At 36.6% G+C, this 16,982-nt stretch overlaps 2 protein-coding genes across 4 annotated transcripts in view; both read right to left on the bottom strand.

Moving 5' to 3' along the window:
- Positions 1-2,409, bottom strand: part of LOC107555351 (telomere-associated protein RIF1-like) — a 32,636-nt gene extending 30,227 nt beyond the window's left edge. For all 3 annotated transcript variants that reach the window (XM_016238107.1, XM_016238108.1, XM_016238109.1), the window contains exons 1-3: positions 2,270-2,409; positions 1,229-1,350; positions 532-610 (exon numbers count right to left, since the gene is read on the bottom strand). In XM_016238107.1, coding sequence (XP_016093593.1) covers positions 532-610; positions 1,229-1,341 — 192 coding nt within the window. In that variant the 5' untranslated portion in view covers positions 1,342-1,350; positions 2,270-2,409. The remainder of the gene's footprint in view (positions 1-531; positions 611-1,228; positions 1,351-2,269) is intronic.
- A 1,548-nt stretch (positions 2,410-3,957) lies between these two features.
- LOC107555349 (tumor necrosis factor-inducible gene 6 protein-like) lies at positions 3,958-8,823 on the bottom strand. Its single transcript, XM_016238105.1, has 6 exons — positions 8,606-8,823; positions 6,965-7,102; positions 5,967-6,128; positions 4,545-4,773; positions 4,369-4,409; positions 3,958-4,237 (listed from the first exon to the last, which is right to left on the bottom strand). The coding sequence occupies exons 1-6, from the start codon at positions 8,727-8,729 to the stop codon at positions 4,128-4,130; spliced, it is 804 nt and encodes a 267-aa protein (XP_016093591.1). The 5' UTR covers positions 8,730-8,823; the 3' UTR covers positions 3,958-4,127.
- Positions 8,824-16,982: the final 8,159 nt, after the last annotated feature.

The raw sequence follows: 16,982 nt of genomic DNA, 5'->3' as shown, positions 1-16,982 counted from the left end.
CGATGGCCGGCCAGCCGGGGTTCGTCTTTATTTAAATGTATGTGTGTGTACTTCTAACATGTTTGGTTGGTAAAATAAATGTTGTAAATTCAAATCAGAGCGTCTTCTGTGTCTGGAATGGATGTATTCTTGAGTCTATAAGGTAACAATAATATAATAAGATAACCTTGTTTGAAATGGGTTTGGCTAAATTCAAATTTTGGTTTCGTCTATACAACTAGGTACTTATACTATATTGACTGGGTTAAATAGAATTGCATTTCTAAAAAGAGACTAAAATACAATTTTCGTCGACTAAAACTAGACTAAATGTCATCAGTTTTCGTCAACTAAAACGCTCAGACTTTTAGTCGACTAAAACTTGACTAGACTAAAAAGAGTATGAACGTGACAAACTAATAAAAACTAAAATGACAGTTTCACACAAAGACTAGACTAAAACTAAAATTAAAACAGGCCGCCAAAAACACTAGTTACATTCAAAAAGTTCCAATGAATGGTTCTTGTAATTCATAAAGGACAAAAACTTACCAAAAGGACTTTACTAAGACGTGCAAAATGCTTTACAACTACAGGCAGAAACTGACGCCCTTCCTCTCCATTCAGGCGGCTGGGAGAAAGAAAAACAACAACAAAAGTCCCATGATTAATCTATAAATATCTTAAAACGTTACCACCAATGGCATGCTCACTAGACACACAAGAACCAATGAGGTTGGTTCTAAAGCATCGAGCAAGAATATATGAGCTTCCGTTTAACATATTCAATCCACTCTACACATGTCCACTGATCAATACATACATGTGACTGAATTAAATCTGTTCATCATTTAAAGCTATTGTGTCTGATACTTTGATGAAACCAATCAATTCATGAATTTATTTTATGACCTCTTTAGGAACTTTGTGGAGCGTAAACATTTTGGTGGAACAAACTTTCAATGGAGGAACAGAAAATAAAAATATCTTAATTATACTGAAAACAAATTATGGGTTTGGAACAACATGAAGTTTAGTAAAAGATGACAATTTTCATTTTGGGATGAACTATCACTTTAAACATAAAATAGCTCCTGAATGCCAATTTCACATAAAGTGTGGACAGAGTAACCATTGACAAAACTGTATCACTACAACACTAAAAGAGCTTATATCATGAAGGAGACATCCATGCGTTTGACTAAAACCTACTGAAAGACAGACACTAGAACCGTAGGTTAACCCTTACTTCGCGATGGTGATGTAGGCATCGGTCTTCTCTGACAGCCCGGCTGCTTCATCTTCCAGACACTTCAGAAGAGGAAGGAGGCTGGCACTAGATAGAGGCACTGCTGCCATCATCCTCACAGCCTGAAAGACAGCAAAGCACATTAAACTGATGCATACAGCTTTGACTACCACAAGACAGAATATAATGCAATCAAACGTGAAAACTCTCTCTTTAAAGGAGTTCTGGTGCAGTTGTTTAATTGGAGAAGGCCTTTAAATAACCATTTAAAAATACATTTCAAAACTCTTCTGCCCCTTGGACCTGTGGCACCCTAGAATGACTCCCACCTTTCACCCCTAAACACAGCCCTGGCTGAGTTTTGTTTAATAGTCTGCAATTAATAGTCGATTATGAAATGCTATGCATGAATGGGAATGTGTGAAAAATGAATGTTGGAACGCTTTTAATGTTATACTGGTAGTGTGACCAGGAGTCAATGAATGCAGGACATCGTGTTCTCTCGATGCACATGAGATCTCTGGTGAACAAATGGCCATAATATCTTCAAATCAAGACCAAGAGACGTAAATTCAGTCGTCTATTTCACCTTAATGACACATTTGGGAAGAATAAAACCTCACGCGCATCTTACATGTGATGTTTAACGCTAGCTAGCCAGGTGCACGAGATGCTAATAACAATGCGCCATCTATTATCAAACTCTCTGCCAAATATCATAATGCATTTGCTTTGAAATACTAGTTTTTTTTAGTGGTATGTGTGCCCTAATATGCTGAGCTGTCCGAGATGCAAATATTAGACCTTAATGTCGTCTGTATCTTAAAGCTATTGTGTAATCAAGTGCGTTGAGCGTACAACTTGTAGGCAGAGAGAGCTAAATGTGCTGTTTATTGAAACCTTTAAACCGTCGTGTATGCTTTTGCTGAAATCAATCTAATCCAACAGGAACTTTTCCTACAAAGACTGCAGTTAGCGAGCTAGTTTCCCACCCAACCCCCTGAGCACACGCACCAACAGACACAACTCAAGATGTCTCACCTCGCGCTATCGACCACTGAGGGCGAGACCATCGACACACGAGCTATATCAGAGGAATCGGGAGAGTTTATACAGCACTGTTTGTAAATGACCAAGGCTACGCTGCGTCTGTCCTGTCCTCTCCTCACTCTTCACTCGTCACTCCCCGCGAAAATGCTGGCGCCAAACATGACGCGTTGAAACCGTCACCTTCAACCCCACGTCAACTCCGCCCTCTCATAAATTATTTATTGCATGAATTAAGAGACTTTGCCAAAACTTGAATAAAAATTCGAGCAAATAATTAGGATACCTTGGTCATTTGTTCGTTTATGTGAAATTTCACAATAATGTCTCGTTTGTTAAACACATTAGTTAACATGAAATAACAAAACAAAGTCAAATCAAAGTTGTATCTGTTAACATTTGTTAATGGACTTTGAACAAACGTACAAACAATAAACTATTGTATGTTTTTATTGATTAACATTTACAAACACAGTGGAGGCCAAAATTAAAAGAACGCAGTATTTTCACCGGATAAAAAAACGGTGCTCCACACAAAGACCTGATCTCTTCATGAAGAAACAGAACAAACTGAGACAGACTAAATCCAGAAGAACTGTGGCAACGTCTCCAAGATGCTTCAAGAAACCTACCTGCAAAGCTTCAGTTCTGTTAAAAGTTTTAGGCACTTGTGTAAAAATGCTGTAAAATCAGAATGCTGTAAAAAAGAATGTCATAAATAGATTTTTTCTTTATCAATTAACTTCTATTAAATAAAGTAAATCAACATTTGGTGGGACCATCGCTTGTGTTTAAAGCAGCTTTTGCCCTCGGTGCACTTGCGCATCGTTTTTCAGGGAGCTTTGCAGGTAGGTTTCTTGAAGCATCTTGGAGACATTGCCACAGTTCTTCTGGATTTAGTCTGTCTCAGTTTGTTCGGTTTCTTCGTGAAGAGATCAGATCTCTGTGTGGAGCACTAGCTGTTGTCAGACTCCTTGAGCAAACAAAAATCTCACTGGATTATTACAATTAGTGGCAAAATGAATGTTTGGAAGTGTAAACTGATATTTCCTCCTGACACACTACAGCAAAAGATAGAAATAACTGACTTAAAACCATTTTTAGCTGGTGAAAATACTAGTGTTCTAATCATTTTGGCCACCACTGTATATTCAAAGAATAAATATTGAAAAAAAAGCTTTGCTGTAAAAAAAAAAAAAAGTTTAGAGTTAATGTACAAAGAATGTACATTTAAGGGCCTATGCCTATATCATAGCAGTTCTCAACTAAGACCTGGGACCCACTAGGGAGCCACAGAGCCTTAATAATTAAAAGGCTAAACCTGATAGAAATGCATAGCTGTAACAAGCAGAACATTTCTTACTCTGAATAATTGTACATGCACTGTTAAAATCTCTTTGATTCAGAATCATTTGTCTTTTTTCACTGCAGTCAAAAACTTTGCATTAACAATTGCTGATTGTTTTTTTTTTTGTTGGTTAGTATTAATATCATGTTATGTTTCACATGAGCTCTGAGTTTTGAAGAATAGACACAGTAACACATTTTTTTAGGATGAAGTATACTTGTGTTTCTATCATTTCCGGCACTTTTACATCCCATGGGTCTGTCAGCTCTATTAAATCAGATTTCAGCTTATTTCTTGTGGTTACAATAAAACACTGTAATACATTAAATGCACTTTGTTTTATGAGAGTTTATTTTTTAAATGTTCACAGGCCTATACACTCAAATTTGTGATTATTAATAGCTTTAATATTGCATCCTTGGTAAAGAAATCAAAATGTAAAAAAATGACACAGTTGTGGGTTTGGGTGTATTAAAAAAGTGGGTTTGGTGCTTTAAACATTGGTCAAGTGTGATTGTCATAGAGCTGAGAGGAGTTCACAGCGATGTACTGCAGCTGAAAACCTCCACCCGTCACCGAGGAATCAGAAAGGAACTTCAGAGTCATGACATTTCCTGTGCAAGAGATAATGTAGAAACATAGAGAGATATCTTCTGAAATCTGTTTAAGAGATACAGTACATTCAAATTGACGTATTGTCCAAGAAAAACAAACTTTTGAAATTGAAATTAATGCAACAACATACCTGTACTTATGAAGTCCTCTGGAAGTTCATCCCCACAGTATCTATCCAGAGCAGACAGATTTGTTTGATTATTTTGAAGCAAATTTAAACAATGTCAGAACTCTTAAACTCTCAGCAGCAATAAAAAATGGAACGTAAAGTTCAACGGTGAATAAAACAAATCGTCTGTTATTTACCTTCCAACAAAGCCTGAAACATCATCATAGCTGTCATAGATCTCCAGGTAATCACTGAGGCAAGCTGTGTCTTCCTCAATGTCAAAGTCTAGGAAGTGCAGGCGGATTCGTTGGCCGTAACGCACACGAATGTGCCAGTAGCAAATCTGCTCATCCTGGTAATCTTCTGGATAACCAGGAGAATCGAAAACCTTCTCCTGATCTGTGTGCACGCCTCCACACTCCTTTGCTGGAAAGACAGCACCAAAGGTGTACAAATTAATTCATGCATAAAAGTCAATAAACTCAAGGGGTCAGTCCTTCTACACCAAACAGTTTCATTAGTTTGAATCACGTTTCATCTCTTCATCTCTCCATGTGGAAATAAGTATCAGAAGTATAAAAAGGAGTCAAAGGAATATGAGCACTATGCTTATGCAGACAATGACAAATCCAAACTCTGTCTGTGGTTTGAGTGGGTGCTCAGTGACACGCACATCTGGTGCCCTGCCCTCAATGAGGTAGTTACTGGATACTATATAGAAAGCTAATTTATACTATAAATAATATATTTTTATTAAATAGGACAACCCACCCTCTTTGCACTGTATTGCACTGAACATCGATCTATTGCAATATCAGAATTAAACTTTGAGGAAATGTTTTGTGAAACTAATATTCAAACGTTTCTATGTGTGTTGATCTATTAATAAATATCTATTGAAAGTAAGACACAAAAATGTCCACATCAACATCTCTCGCAGGACATCTCAACCTGAAAGTCTGAGTTCACTATTTCCTCCCTGACTTCTTTTTGAGAACCCTGTTGAGTCAAGTTCTCCGTAGGGAGAATTTCTTTCACCAGCTCATTAGAAATCAGGGGAAAAGAGTCAGTCACAAACTCAGCTGGGTCTCTGGTAATACATTACCGCACCTTGTAAAATTTCATGGGGCTTCATTTAGATTATTCACGGTGTGAAACATTTTTCATTAGAATCTTCCATATTCATACAAGAGACAAGAGCCAGAGAAAACAAGCAGGCATTTTCCAGGAAATGTATAATGTATTTGTTCTCTTTCTGTTTGTTTTGACCGCTCCACATCTAAGACATTTTCCTACATTTAACTCATATGAATAATGTCCTGTGCTGAGGTTCACTGTCCTCTATTTCTATCTGTCATTGTGTGTACTAAAACATCCAACACTTTTTTTCTCCAACATTTAGTCATGGTTGTCTGTCAGGCCAATGAGTGCCTGAATTATGATATAAAGTAATTGTCTTTAACCTATGGAGATTTATACTTTACTACAGTCAACTCACTCTGAAGAGCTTTCAAAGAACATTTTACAAACCTAAGATTTGTGTAACTACTTTGTCCAAATCTCTCAGCGGATGACTAAAATCCACCCAAGATTGCCTAACTGCCATTGCTCAAACTCACCCCCAGGGTTGTAGCAGTAGACATCCCACTTCTCACTTTTGTTGAGCCGATATCCATAGTCAATTATTCCAACCTTTCCGAAACCACAGTTGGTGCCAGCTTTAACAATCGGATAGCCCACACGTCCTTTGTCAAACCATCCAGCTGCACACACATGAAACCCTTTGGGAGAATGACAAATGCTGTGATACTGTGCAACATCTGTTATTATGAAGCAACATTTGACAAATATTAATTGATCTAAAATGCTAATTAATTACAAATGATTAAACACTGTTTTAATGTTTAAAAATAATACGTTCTAATTATACAAATATAAGTGATACAAATTCTGTTGGTGAATTAATTATGAAAAGTAGTTCATTTCTTTTTTTCTTCAGTGTTCATATTTGAATATATCTGCAGTATTTCACAACCAGGTTATGTTTGTACTGAATAAAAAGTGTTCTCCATGAAAAAAACTAAAACTAATAATTGAAGGAAATTCGTCTTTTTTAAGGGGTAATGAATAAAGGGCTCTTGTTCTCTGAGGAGCCATGGGCACCATTTGAAGGCTGCAAACAGAGATGATAAAAAGAAAGCCAAGCAGACCTCCAACATAGAGTGCCACAAGCCTGAAGTAACCACAAAATACATCAGAGCTCATGTCTGGAACAAATGTACTCTCACTAAAGAGTAATTTTACAAGAAAACAGGTGTTCCTGCTCAGGCAACACATGACAATGGCTTTTACAGTTCAAACATAACACTGGGTGGCACTGGGGATGGTTTTTAACTTTGTTTATATGATGTGTGCAAATATTTAATATATCTGTGAGAATGTCGATTATCATTCTGCTTGCGGATTGTTTCTGATTGTTTGTTGTTATAATAAAGGCTATTCAGTATGATCCAAGTTCAGCTTTTGGCACTTATGCTGTAGGCCAGACCCACTACTATTTCCATTACTATTTCTTTTGGCATCTGATCTAAGTGAGATTTGTAAGTGTGATACAAACCAATTTGGCGAGCAGCCTCCAGTTGATCATATGTAGCAAGAGTACCCCCCTCAAATTTGCACACAGCCTTGGCTTCCCTGTACGTCAGCTGATATCTTCCTTTGCGAGATTCGCGGTGGTAAACTCCGGCTGCTTGCTCTGTAAGGAGAGAGAACATGTGTCTCATTTGGCAACACTATCAGCTTCGAGGACTCATGTGGAGTTATCTGGGTCTGTTCAATGTCTCAGAACAATGATTCTACCTGTCTACTCAAATTACGTCAGACCTGGGAAACAGGAAATTTATTTTAGAAGGTTTTACACAACGTAGATGTTTTACTGTGCGGGACATCCTGAATACATAAGGGACACATACAATGTACACCCAGTTGCTGTTGGTAAGATCACTGAAGCAGATTTGGCCTGTTTTGAGCTCTGTCTGCTGCTCACAGAACATCATGCTGCTTTGCAGTTGTTTTCAAGTATGCATGCATAAACTTGAAGAAGTTGGATCCTGTCTCAAATGAGTTATAAGCCAATGTTTTTACTGTGTTGGCTTCAAACATCATAAGACTGCAACCATTAGTGAGCTCCAAACATGTCTCTGAGAAAGGCTCTAAATGGGAGACTCATTTGAAGCATAAATGTAGCTAAACACTATAGCTTATTTAAGCGTTTTCAGATGTGTAGTGGTGGTCAAGCCACTATGCTACCATAAGTAAATAGATAAAGTTGCTTACAGTATGGGAAATATACAGTGATTTTCAGGGGGGTTTCAATAAGTTTTGCTATATGAGGGCCTAAATAAAAGGATCATTTTTGAAAAAATTAACTACATTTGTTGTGTATAAATTTATAATAATGTTAAATGAAATTCGAATAGCCTACTTGTTGTGCTTTGTTGCCATACACTGTCCGAACGTACAGAAATATATGGTTATCTCATCTGGCAAATATATACTTTAGAGTATAATCAGGTGAAAATGTATTTCAACATGCTCTTACCAACTAACATCATTACTGAAATGTTTGAACTCTGCTGAAAACTAAATATACTTAGACACATTGTTTTGACTTTCTTTGTGGTGTTCAATCCATATGATCTTGCCCTATAATTCACACACCAATTCATTTATTTAAAAGTTTTAAACCAAACCACAGTAGGCTACAACTAAAACATTGGTAAACATAGGTTTTTACAGTGGGAAATGGTTAAACTCTTATATATCTAAAGCACATTGATCTTTCCTGGGTCTTGTTATTATCAAACAAGCCAAATCTACAGAGAAATGTCCGTGGGTTTCTTGGAGCATGCTGAAATGAAGTCATTTCCCTGTGTTTACAAGGTCCCTTCAGACTGGCTGCACTGTCAGACTTTACAGAGCCATAAATATGCCTCTCTTGTCCGTGGGTCCAAAGCGAAATGCACACAACACACATATTCAATTATGACAATGCAATGTAAGCCCTGTTGAACAGTAAATTAAAGACTGTGTTTTTTTTAACATCCATTATACAGACTATGAGCCGAAAAAAATCCAAAAGAAACAACAACAACAAAAACGTAAATTAATCCATTTAAAATATTCTAGTCATGAAATGGTCATGTATCACTTAAGTAGTTTGGATAAACACATCAGTAAGATCAAATGAAATAATTACCCAGCCAGATAGAGTTGTGCAGTATTCCATTCTTGTAACCCCAAGCTTCAGCCTCCTTCAGGACAAATATAACGGCGAGTACGACAGTTAACACGCGCATTTCTCTCATTCCGCAGTGGATCATACAGATGTTAGCGCAGCTGTCATGCAATGAACTGAGCACATCCTGAGCAAGGAAAGGTTCAGTGGTTTTCCTGCCGACTACGTGTGGTCTGACGTGTGATTTCAGTAAATGATGACGATTGTGCAAGGGGCTGGATCGGGAAGACCCCAGTGCCGTATACACTGCCACAGAGTAAGCTTATTATGCTGCTACTACTTACCAAATGAATAAATTAATGGACATGAAATGTTGATTTGAGTCTAAATGATCAAATTTAGTTTTGCTTAAAGGCATAGTTCACCCAAAATGATAACTCTGTTGTCATTTATACTCACACTCATTTCGTTAATCCTATGCATTTCTTTTTTCTGCGGAATATAACAGATGACATTTTGAAGAATGTAACCAAACCGTTTTTTGTCTGACTTTTACTGTAAGGACAAAAACTTTTGAAACATTTATCAATATATAGGCTAAGCCAGTGGTTCCCAAACCTGTCCTGGAGGACCCCCCAGGTGCAGGGCAGGGGGCCTCCAGGACAGGTTTGGGAACCACAGGGCTAGGCTATTCCACAGAAGACACACAATCATACAGGTTTGGAATGACGTAAGAGTGAGTAGGCTAAATGATGACAGAGTGTTCCTTTTTGGATGAATTATTGCTTAAAATGTACAATCCGAGTCATTTTGTCCTACTGAATACTTAATTGAAAACACATGAACGTGAAGTAGGCCTAGCCTGTGGTGATGAAATTAGCCTACTACTATTCTTGCCAATTTTTTATTGAAACATTGTAACTTCTCAAATATATTTATTAAGTTAAAACAAGTTAACTTTAATAAAACAAGAAAACTGATTTTTTAAAACTTTTTTTTAAAATCAAGAAATACTTCCTCTTGAATGTATGTGAATATCTAGTCTGATGAAAAGATGAAAAGCCTTTTCTTTGATTTTTTGATTGGATGGAAAATATTGCATAAGCTACAAACTGATCAATGATCTCTAAAAAGTGTTTGTATATTATTCTTCTTTAAAAAATTACAATGGAGCTCCATTCAAAAATGACAAAGAACATATCATGAAGCATTTTTAAATGTAAAAATACATCATTAAGGTCTATGGAACCCCAAACATAAAAACGAATCAATCTTCGCAGAAATTGAGCGCCTTGGACTCTTGTTTAAATTGTATAACTGTATTAATTCCTTTTTAATCTGAAACTTATTTTTGCAACATAGACAGATTTCACCAAAATAACATCCGATCTTTCTTAAATTTAAGAGGTGTTGAGTCACCCACTCTGTTAAACATTACTGCCTACTACATGAATTTAAACGTTTATTTCCATCCCTCCCTCTCATGATTTCATGCCATACACTAACCTGTAACAATGTCCAGCTCACTCTGTGGTTTCATACAGTCAGTTTCTAGTCTGTGAGTCTATGCTGTGCCTACACACCCTGGAAGACTGAGGACACATCATGAAAGCTGCCAAAGAAAAGTTCATCCAAGAACTTTGAACATTTGTCTGTCTTAATGTTGGAGTAAATATAATTTATAATATTGATTTTGGCATGTATGCTATACTTTGTTATAGAAACTAGTGAAGAGATTATTAGATCACTCCATTAGATCATTTCATCATAAACAGAATGCGCATCACATTTAACCTGCTCTAGTAAATTACTTTCAGATTAACAGTTTACAGGGCTGGGCTTTAGTACGTGCATGTAGTGAGGTAGCAACTCTTTCCTAAAAGTGGACATGATGTAGAAAAATACTAGTTGCACTGTTTCATAGAAAACAAATCAACTATGACTTAAATACTACCATCTGCTTGTTTGTGAACAACACAGCTATGACACACTACTGCACAAACAAACTTATGTGGAGAGCTGGTCTCAGTCTCCAGGTCACATGTAGCCATTGTGCCTTTGACCTGCTCAACTTTGCATTCTGGAGGAGAGAAGCAGAATTTCATACAGTGACATGTAATTCCATGACCTAACTTCCTGCTTGAGTCTACACCATACTGAGGTGGTATAAACCACAAAGACACACCAACCAATACACCCAAACCCAGATTCTCCCTCACATACTCCAATTATACGAGTCACTAGGACTCTCTCTTCTTCCTCTGCTGATTTAAAGGAATAGTTCACCCAAAATGAAAAATCTGTCATAACGGTCTTAAACTCTAGCTAACATATTTAGAAAATCTGTAATACAGGAAATTTTTTATATTGAAGAAGCAGAATTTCATACAGTGACATGTAATTCCATGACCTAACTTCCTGCTTGAGTCTACACCATACTGAGGTGGTATAAACCACAAAGACACACCAACCAATACACCCAAACCCAGATTCTCCCTCCTCACATACTCCAATTATACGAGTCACTAGGACTCTCTCTTCTTCCTCTGCTGATTTAAAGGAATAGTTCACCCAAAAATGAAAAATCTGTCATAACGGTCTTAAACTCTAGCTAACATATTTAGAAAATCTGTAATACAGGAAATTTTTTATATTGACTACTCTTATTGCCTTTTATGTTATCTTTGTATTTATTTGTTTAAATGAGCCCTTTCACAAACCACTAATACCAGCACAATGACACCCGGCGTCCGTGAACATGCACCATGAACCTTCCTCCGGTAGATGGTGCTATAGGACAGAGCGCGGTGTCCGTGGCGCACATTTCTTACATATTTACTTTCATAAACAATATAAATCACCAAAAATATATATTATTTGTTCCCAAGAATACTGTTAAATTGTTGTAAAAATTGATTATTTCAGTTGATTAATTGACTGTTATTTTATTCGATTTAGTAACAAAACTATTATCACTGGTAACTGCAAATATTTTTGTCCAGAAGATGGAAGTTTTATCAAGACTGTCTTATACACTGATGCCAAATCTAGTCTTTGGTCAATCTTGTTCATTTTTGAAATCCAGAACAAACTGTCTTAATTAAATAAATCTGAACACTTTGATAGTAGTACCTGTGTGATCCATAGTGTTACATAGAAAATAATGTGTGCAGGACATATAGTACATACTAGTATTATGTCTTCTTCTTGACTGGGTTCTGCATATGGTGATGAAAAAATACTGGCATAAAAAGGGTGAAATTTGGTCCTGTGAATGAGTAATGCTCCTGACAAAGATCAGACCCTCAAGCATAAAGACAAAACACTCATAAATAAATACCCACATGATTGTTTATGTAAAAACACACATGTACAATATTTTCCCAGCATCTGGACAAGGCCAGTAGGCCCCACTTTACAAAAACATTTGCATCACAAATGATTCATCAGCAGTGCAGAACATGTGATGCAGCCATTGTCTCCGAGGTTCACAGAAAAGCATACGTGTGAAGGTTAACATGGGCACTGTGCATCACAATCAGTGTTTGATAATAAACATAAAGAAGCGTATTGCATTAGTCAAGCCTCTATATGCTCACATACAGAGTGATTCTACATTCCATCACTGAACACAAACAGTCAGTCAGTCAGAGACACAGACTCATTAGGTGAGTAAGACCAGATAAATGAAGCAGGATAGAGCGAGTCTGGGTAACAGTGCTGCAGGACATACCTTGCATTCCAGTAAGGCTCAACATTCACAGTTATCACATCTCCCTGGAAATGAAGGACACTGCTCCTAAAAAAGACACATTTGGCACATCTAGATGGCGAGAAAACGCCATGATGCATAGGCCTAATGCGTCTGTTTAAATAAAACAGATACGGTTCAAAAGTTTGGGGTAAGAAATTAAAGACCGTAAAGTTATGATGTTGCAAAATATTTCAATTTTAAATAAATGTTGAACGTTCTCATCATTAAAAAAAAAAATCCAAAGTGCATATTTTGCTTTAATGGAAGATCTTCTGACTGGCTGTAAAAAATGTGTCAAATGTACTTTGTCTTTACACATCAATGTATCATCACGAGCCGCAGGGTTTAATTTGGTTTTGTTTGTGTATGTTTTTTTGACTCTCAAAGCCATGATTTCCATTCACTTCCATTATAAGACTGACAGACTGCAACGGTTTGAGTTAAAAATCATCATTTGTGTTCTACTGAAGAAACAAAGTCACCTACATCTTGGATGCCCTGGAGGTAAGCAGATAAACATCACATTTTAATTTTTGGGTGAACTATCCCTTTCTTAAGAATTTTTATTTTGCTTCATAATTTTTGCTCAAAAAATTTTACAATTCCTAAGACCATGTGTTTATTTGAAGGAAATGAGAAATAAACGATGAAGAAGAGAGAGATTTCATGAGAGGGCAGAAGATCAGGCCTTCACAGTCACATCTGTTGCTGTTCAGCTCCTAATGGCTTAACTCAGACATTACACCTATCACACAAACCTACTTTCCCTTCCTGCATTCATGACTTCACTTCTGTCTGAATGGTCTGGCTGTTGATGCTGGCTCACGGCTCTGGAGGAAAGCAGCATTTTAGTTCATCGAACTGGGAACATGTGATTTATGAGCAAACCACAGGGTTGACATCCTAACAGGGAAGAGCCACTGGAGCTCCTTGCACATACTGTATTTGTATTTCTACATGCATCCCCTTAAGTCTCATCTCAAAATGTCAGCCATGGGTGTGTTGTGCAGCAAGAGCATGAAAATGGTGGCAGTGTAACCACATGGCGGTTACATTAGATTTGGTGAAGGATTTCAATTTACCATTTGCAAACTTTTACAGCCAGCATGACTTGTGCATTGAAAAACTTAAAATGTAAAGCCTCTTTGCATGCCTTCGATACAGGATCGATAGCAGACCACCCACCAGACCTGGTAAAATACTCTGTAAGAGATCTTAGGGACATAGTCTCATGCGGTTTCACAGTAAAGCAGCACTGAAATCGGTTTTCAGCTGGGCTCTCAGAAGGTATGTGCACTTTCCCCATCGCAAACACAGCTGCTCTCTGTAACTGAACCTGAGGCCTTTGACACGTCACCAGACACACACACACATTGGCCAATTTATACTCCCAATCTTCCTCACTGCAGGTAAAAAACCCTTCTGCACCACACCTTTGAAGCATAAAACAAGCTGCCTTCACAGGAGTCACATGAGAATATGACAGATAAACGGTACTAAGCAAACTTTAGCCCATTAAGCCCCTCACCCACTCCAGGTGCACGGCCCTCTTAGATCAAGGGCTTCGGTCACCTAGTTTGCAGTATTAAGTCAGATTTTCCTGTCAGCTTACAGAGGGGTGGTTGTGTCATTCCCTGCTGTGCTGACATGTTTTGTTAGCATCAAACAAAAAGATCTTAAGATTGTATGTTTGAAAGTACTAGTTTTTGCGTACTTGAGCTTCAGTCTTCATGTGTCTATCCAACTATACATGGCATGTTGCATGTCCTTTGTGTCATTAAGCAGAGATACAGATTGCATTATCTAGGTTGGTTAGTTTGACTTTGAAATTGTCGATTATGTGTGCCTTGTGATACTATTGACTGTATTTAGATTCTGCTGTTGTCTTCTAGTCTTTCTGACTTTGTTACATGTCTCACTGTTGTTTCCTGAAAGAACCGTTTTGTTTTTATCCATTGCCATTCAATGTCCTAAAAATAAATATAGTTGACTTAAAAAATCAACTGGATTAATTCATTTGTATGACAGTTTAAGGCAAATTATTACTTTAGTCTCACTGATATCAAATTGTGCATGTAAATGTGCTTTGTGACAATAGTTTGAGAAGCAATTACCAAAATGCATTTTTGCCTTAATTCCATTGCACTGCTTCTGTGTGAACTTGCTGATGAAATTGTCTTCTGTAGATCTATTTCTTAGCAAATCTGGAATCAAATTAGTTTCATAAGTGACTAAACTTCAGTATTGTTATTGAACTGAATTGATTCAACATTGAACTAACTCAAACTGACAAAATAGAACTGAATAACACTATTGTCTTTTGTAGAACTTTTTAGATGAATTGAATTGGTTTCGTAATAACACTGAACTGACTGGAGCTGAACAATGACACTTGTCTTTTCAGAGTTGTTTTACAGCAGAATATTAATTTGTCTCATATGTGACAGTTTGCATAATTGATTCTGTTATTTTGTACAGTCATTACTGTATAAAGCACTACATAAACAAAGGTGACTTGACATGAATAATGTACTAATAATGTACCTTTTACATTACTTTTACAGCTTTTTAAAATGTATTAAATTTTTTATTTTATTTCGTATTTCACAAGTTGTACATTTTCAAACTTATTACTAATCTCACAACCAATCATTAAAATGCACCTTTTCCAAACATCAGCGTGTTTTCAACTGCGTTAGTACAAAACACTAAATCACAAAGCATGCTTTTCACAACACAAAATAGGTGTTTCATCTATTTCAACATTTCATTCACAACAACTACCATTCATAATGTTATTACTATCAAACTTTTCATTTGCCTCTCTTCTCATTCAGATTAATGTCTATGATTTAATCCAACCGATCTTAATGGTTAATCAGTGAAACATTTGGTATCTATACATTTCTAGAGATACAGATTCTGTAGAACTGCATGGTTGGCATTTCCGAAATAGATAAGTAAAATAAATTAGTTACAGTAAACAATTTAAATCGGATGATAACCACAATGTTCAAAGTGTGTGTGTGTGTGTGTAAGAGAAAGAGAGAGAGAGATTTGCAATTTGTGATAAATATACATAGAGCAAGATACAATTAAATGTGTGCCTGTCTGTCAGATTGGTCAGACACATCTGAATAAGGGAGACATGTATGCCATGTGGGACTATAAACAGAGGACTTACCATGGTAGACACTGTCAAAGTAATGTAAGTCACCCAAGAAAACAACGAAACTACAGTACAGACTCAGTCAACATTTACTGTACTGGCAGCAAACTGTACTACACAAAACCTCATGGCAATGTCATATCTCCATCACACCTTTTGTTGACAAACTGGACAAATAGTATTGCAAACTTAATGGATTTTACATTAATTACGCAAGTTAGATAATGTAAGTGTATTGTCTAATGGAGAAAGTCTAGCCTGTATTACTGTAACCTCAGCAGCATGGCTGATTTGAAACATGTATCTTGCATTGTTTGGTGTTGAATGAACTGATTGTTAAAAGCACTAAATTGAAAGTCATACTGTTGTGTTTCAGCGATTAAACCAAATGTTCTCATTATTTATTACAAAGATCTTGTGTTTTGAAACAATGATTATGTGGACTGAAATTATAACCAGTGAAAGCATCGACTAGCAGTGTAATCAGTTTGGATTTTTGCAGTAAGAGTTTCGAAAACATACACCTTATATACCTTGGACCACAAAACCAGTCTTAAGTCGCTGGGGTATACTTTTAGCAATAGCCAAAAAAAATACTGTATAAAAATTATCCATTTTTCTTTTATGCCAAAAATCATTAGGATATTAAGTAAAGATCATGTTCCATGAAAATATTTTGTAAATTTCCTACTGTAAATATCAAAACGTAATTTTTGATTAGTAATATGCATTGCTAAGAACTTCATTTAGACAACTTGAAAGGCGATTTTCTCAGTATTTTGATTTTTTTGCACCCTCAGATTCCAGATTTTCAAATAGTTATATCTCAGCCAAATATTGCCCTATCCTAACAAAATTCAATTTTGAAAAATTGCCCCTTATGACTGGTTTTGTGGTCCAGGGTCACATATGTAAAAAAAGCAACAAAATGAAAAGAAAAAAAAGCAAGTAGACACAAATATGACTTGCATGACTAAGTATCGGTACGGGGTCAGTCTCAGTTCTTACTGGCAGTTGGTGTCTAGTGTCTAGTTTTTTATTTAGTCCAGGTCCTGATGGGATGGGTGTGGAACTTCTAAATGTAATTTTTCCAAAAACAAATGAGACACTCTTGAATTATCAGCAGGCAGTGTTATTGCATCACACTGCACAGTTGAAAATCATTATAAAAATGTGTTACCTGTGGCAATACAATAAGACTAGCATTGTAGAGTGGCATTTCTTTCTTTACTTTATAAATCTCAACCTAACATACAATGTGCAAAACAAGTTAAGAAATGTATTGCTCTGGTTAGGTTAGTACCCATCACTTCGTTAAAGAGTTGATGTATAATTTTGCATTTTTTGTGTTCTATGCACACTTTATGACATCTGACTATTGTACATGTGGTAAATAAACTGATGTAAAATGTGTAACGGCTGGGAAAGGCACACTGTTAATAATATACACTTCATGTCTCTTTGCCTATAAAACA

This window comes from Sinocyclocheilus grahami, unplaced genomic scaffold (genome assembly GCF_001515645.1).
Source record: "Sinocyclocheilus grahami isolate Dianchi unplaced genomic scaffold, SAMN03320097.WGS_v1.1 scaffold532.1, whole genome shotgun sequence".
In the NCBI taxonomy this organism is placed as follows: domain Eukaryota; kingdom Metazoa; phylum Chordata; class Actinopteri; order Cypriniformes; family Cyprinidae; genus Sinocyclocheilus; species Sinocyclocheilus grahami.
This window is presented reverse-complemented; position numbering and strand designations above follow the sequence as displayed.

Coding starts and splice junctions, on each gene's coding strand:
- LOC107555349 (XM_016238105.1), bottom strand. CDS start 8,729: ATGATCCACTGCGGAATGAGAGAAATGCGCGTGTTAACTGTCGTACTC. Junction 6,129..6,964: donor GGAGGCTGCTCGCCAAATTG/GTTTGTATCACA, acceptor ATTCTCCCAAAG/GGTTTCATGTGTGTGCAGCT. Junction 4,238..4,368: donor AGAGGACTTCATAAGTACAG/GTATGTTGTTGC, acceptor TCTCTTGCACAG/GAAATGTCATGACTCTGAAG.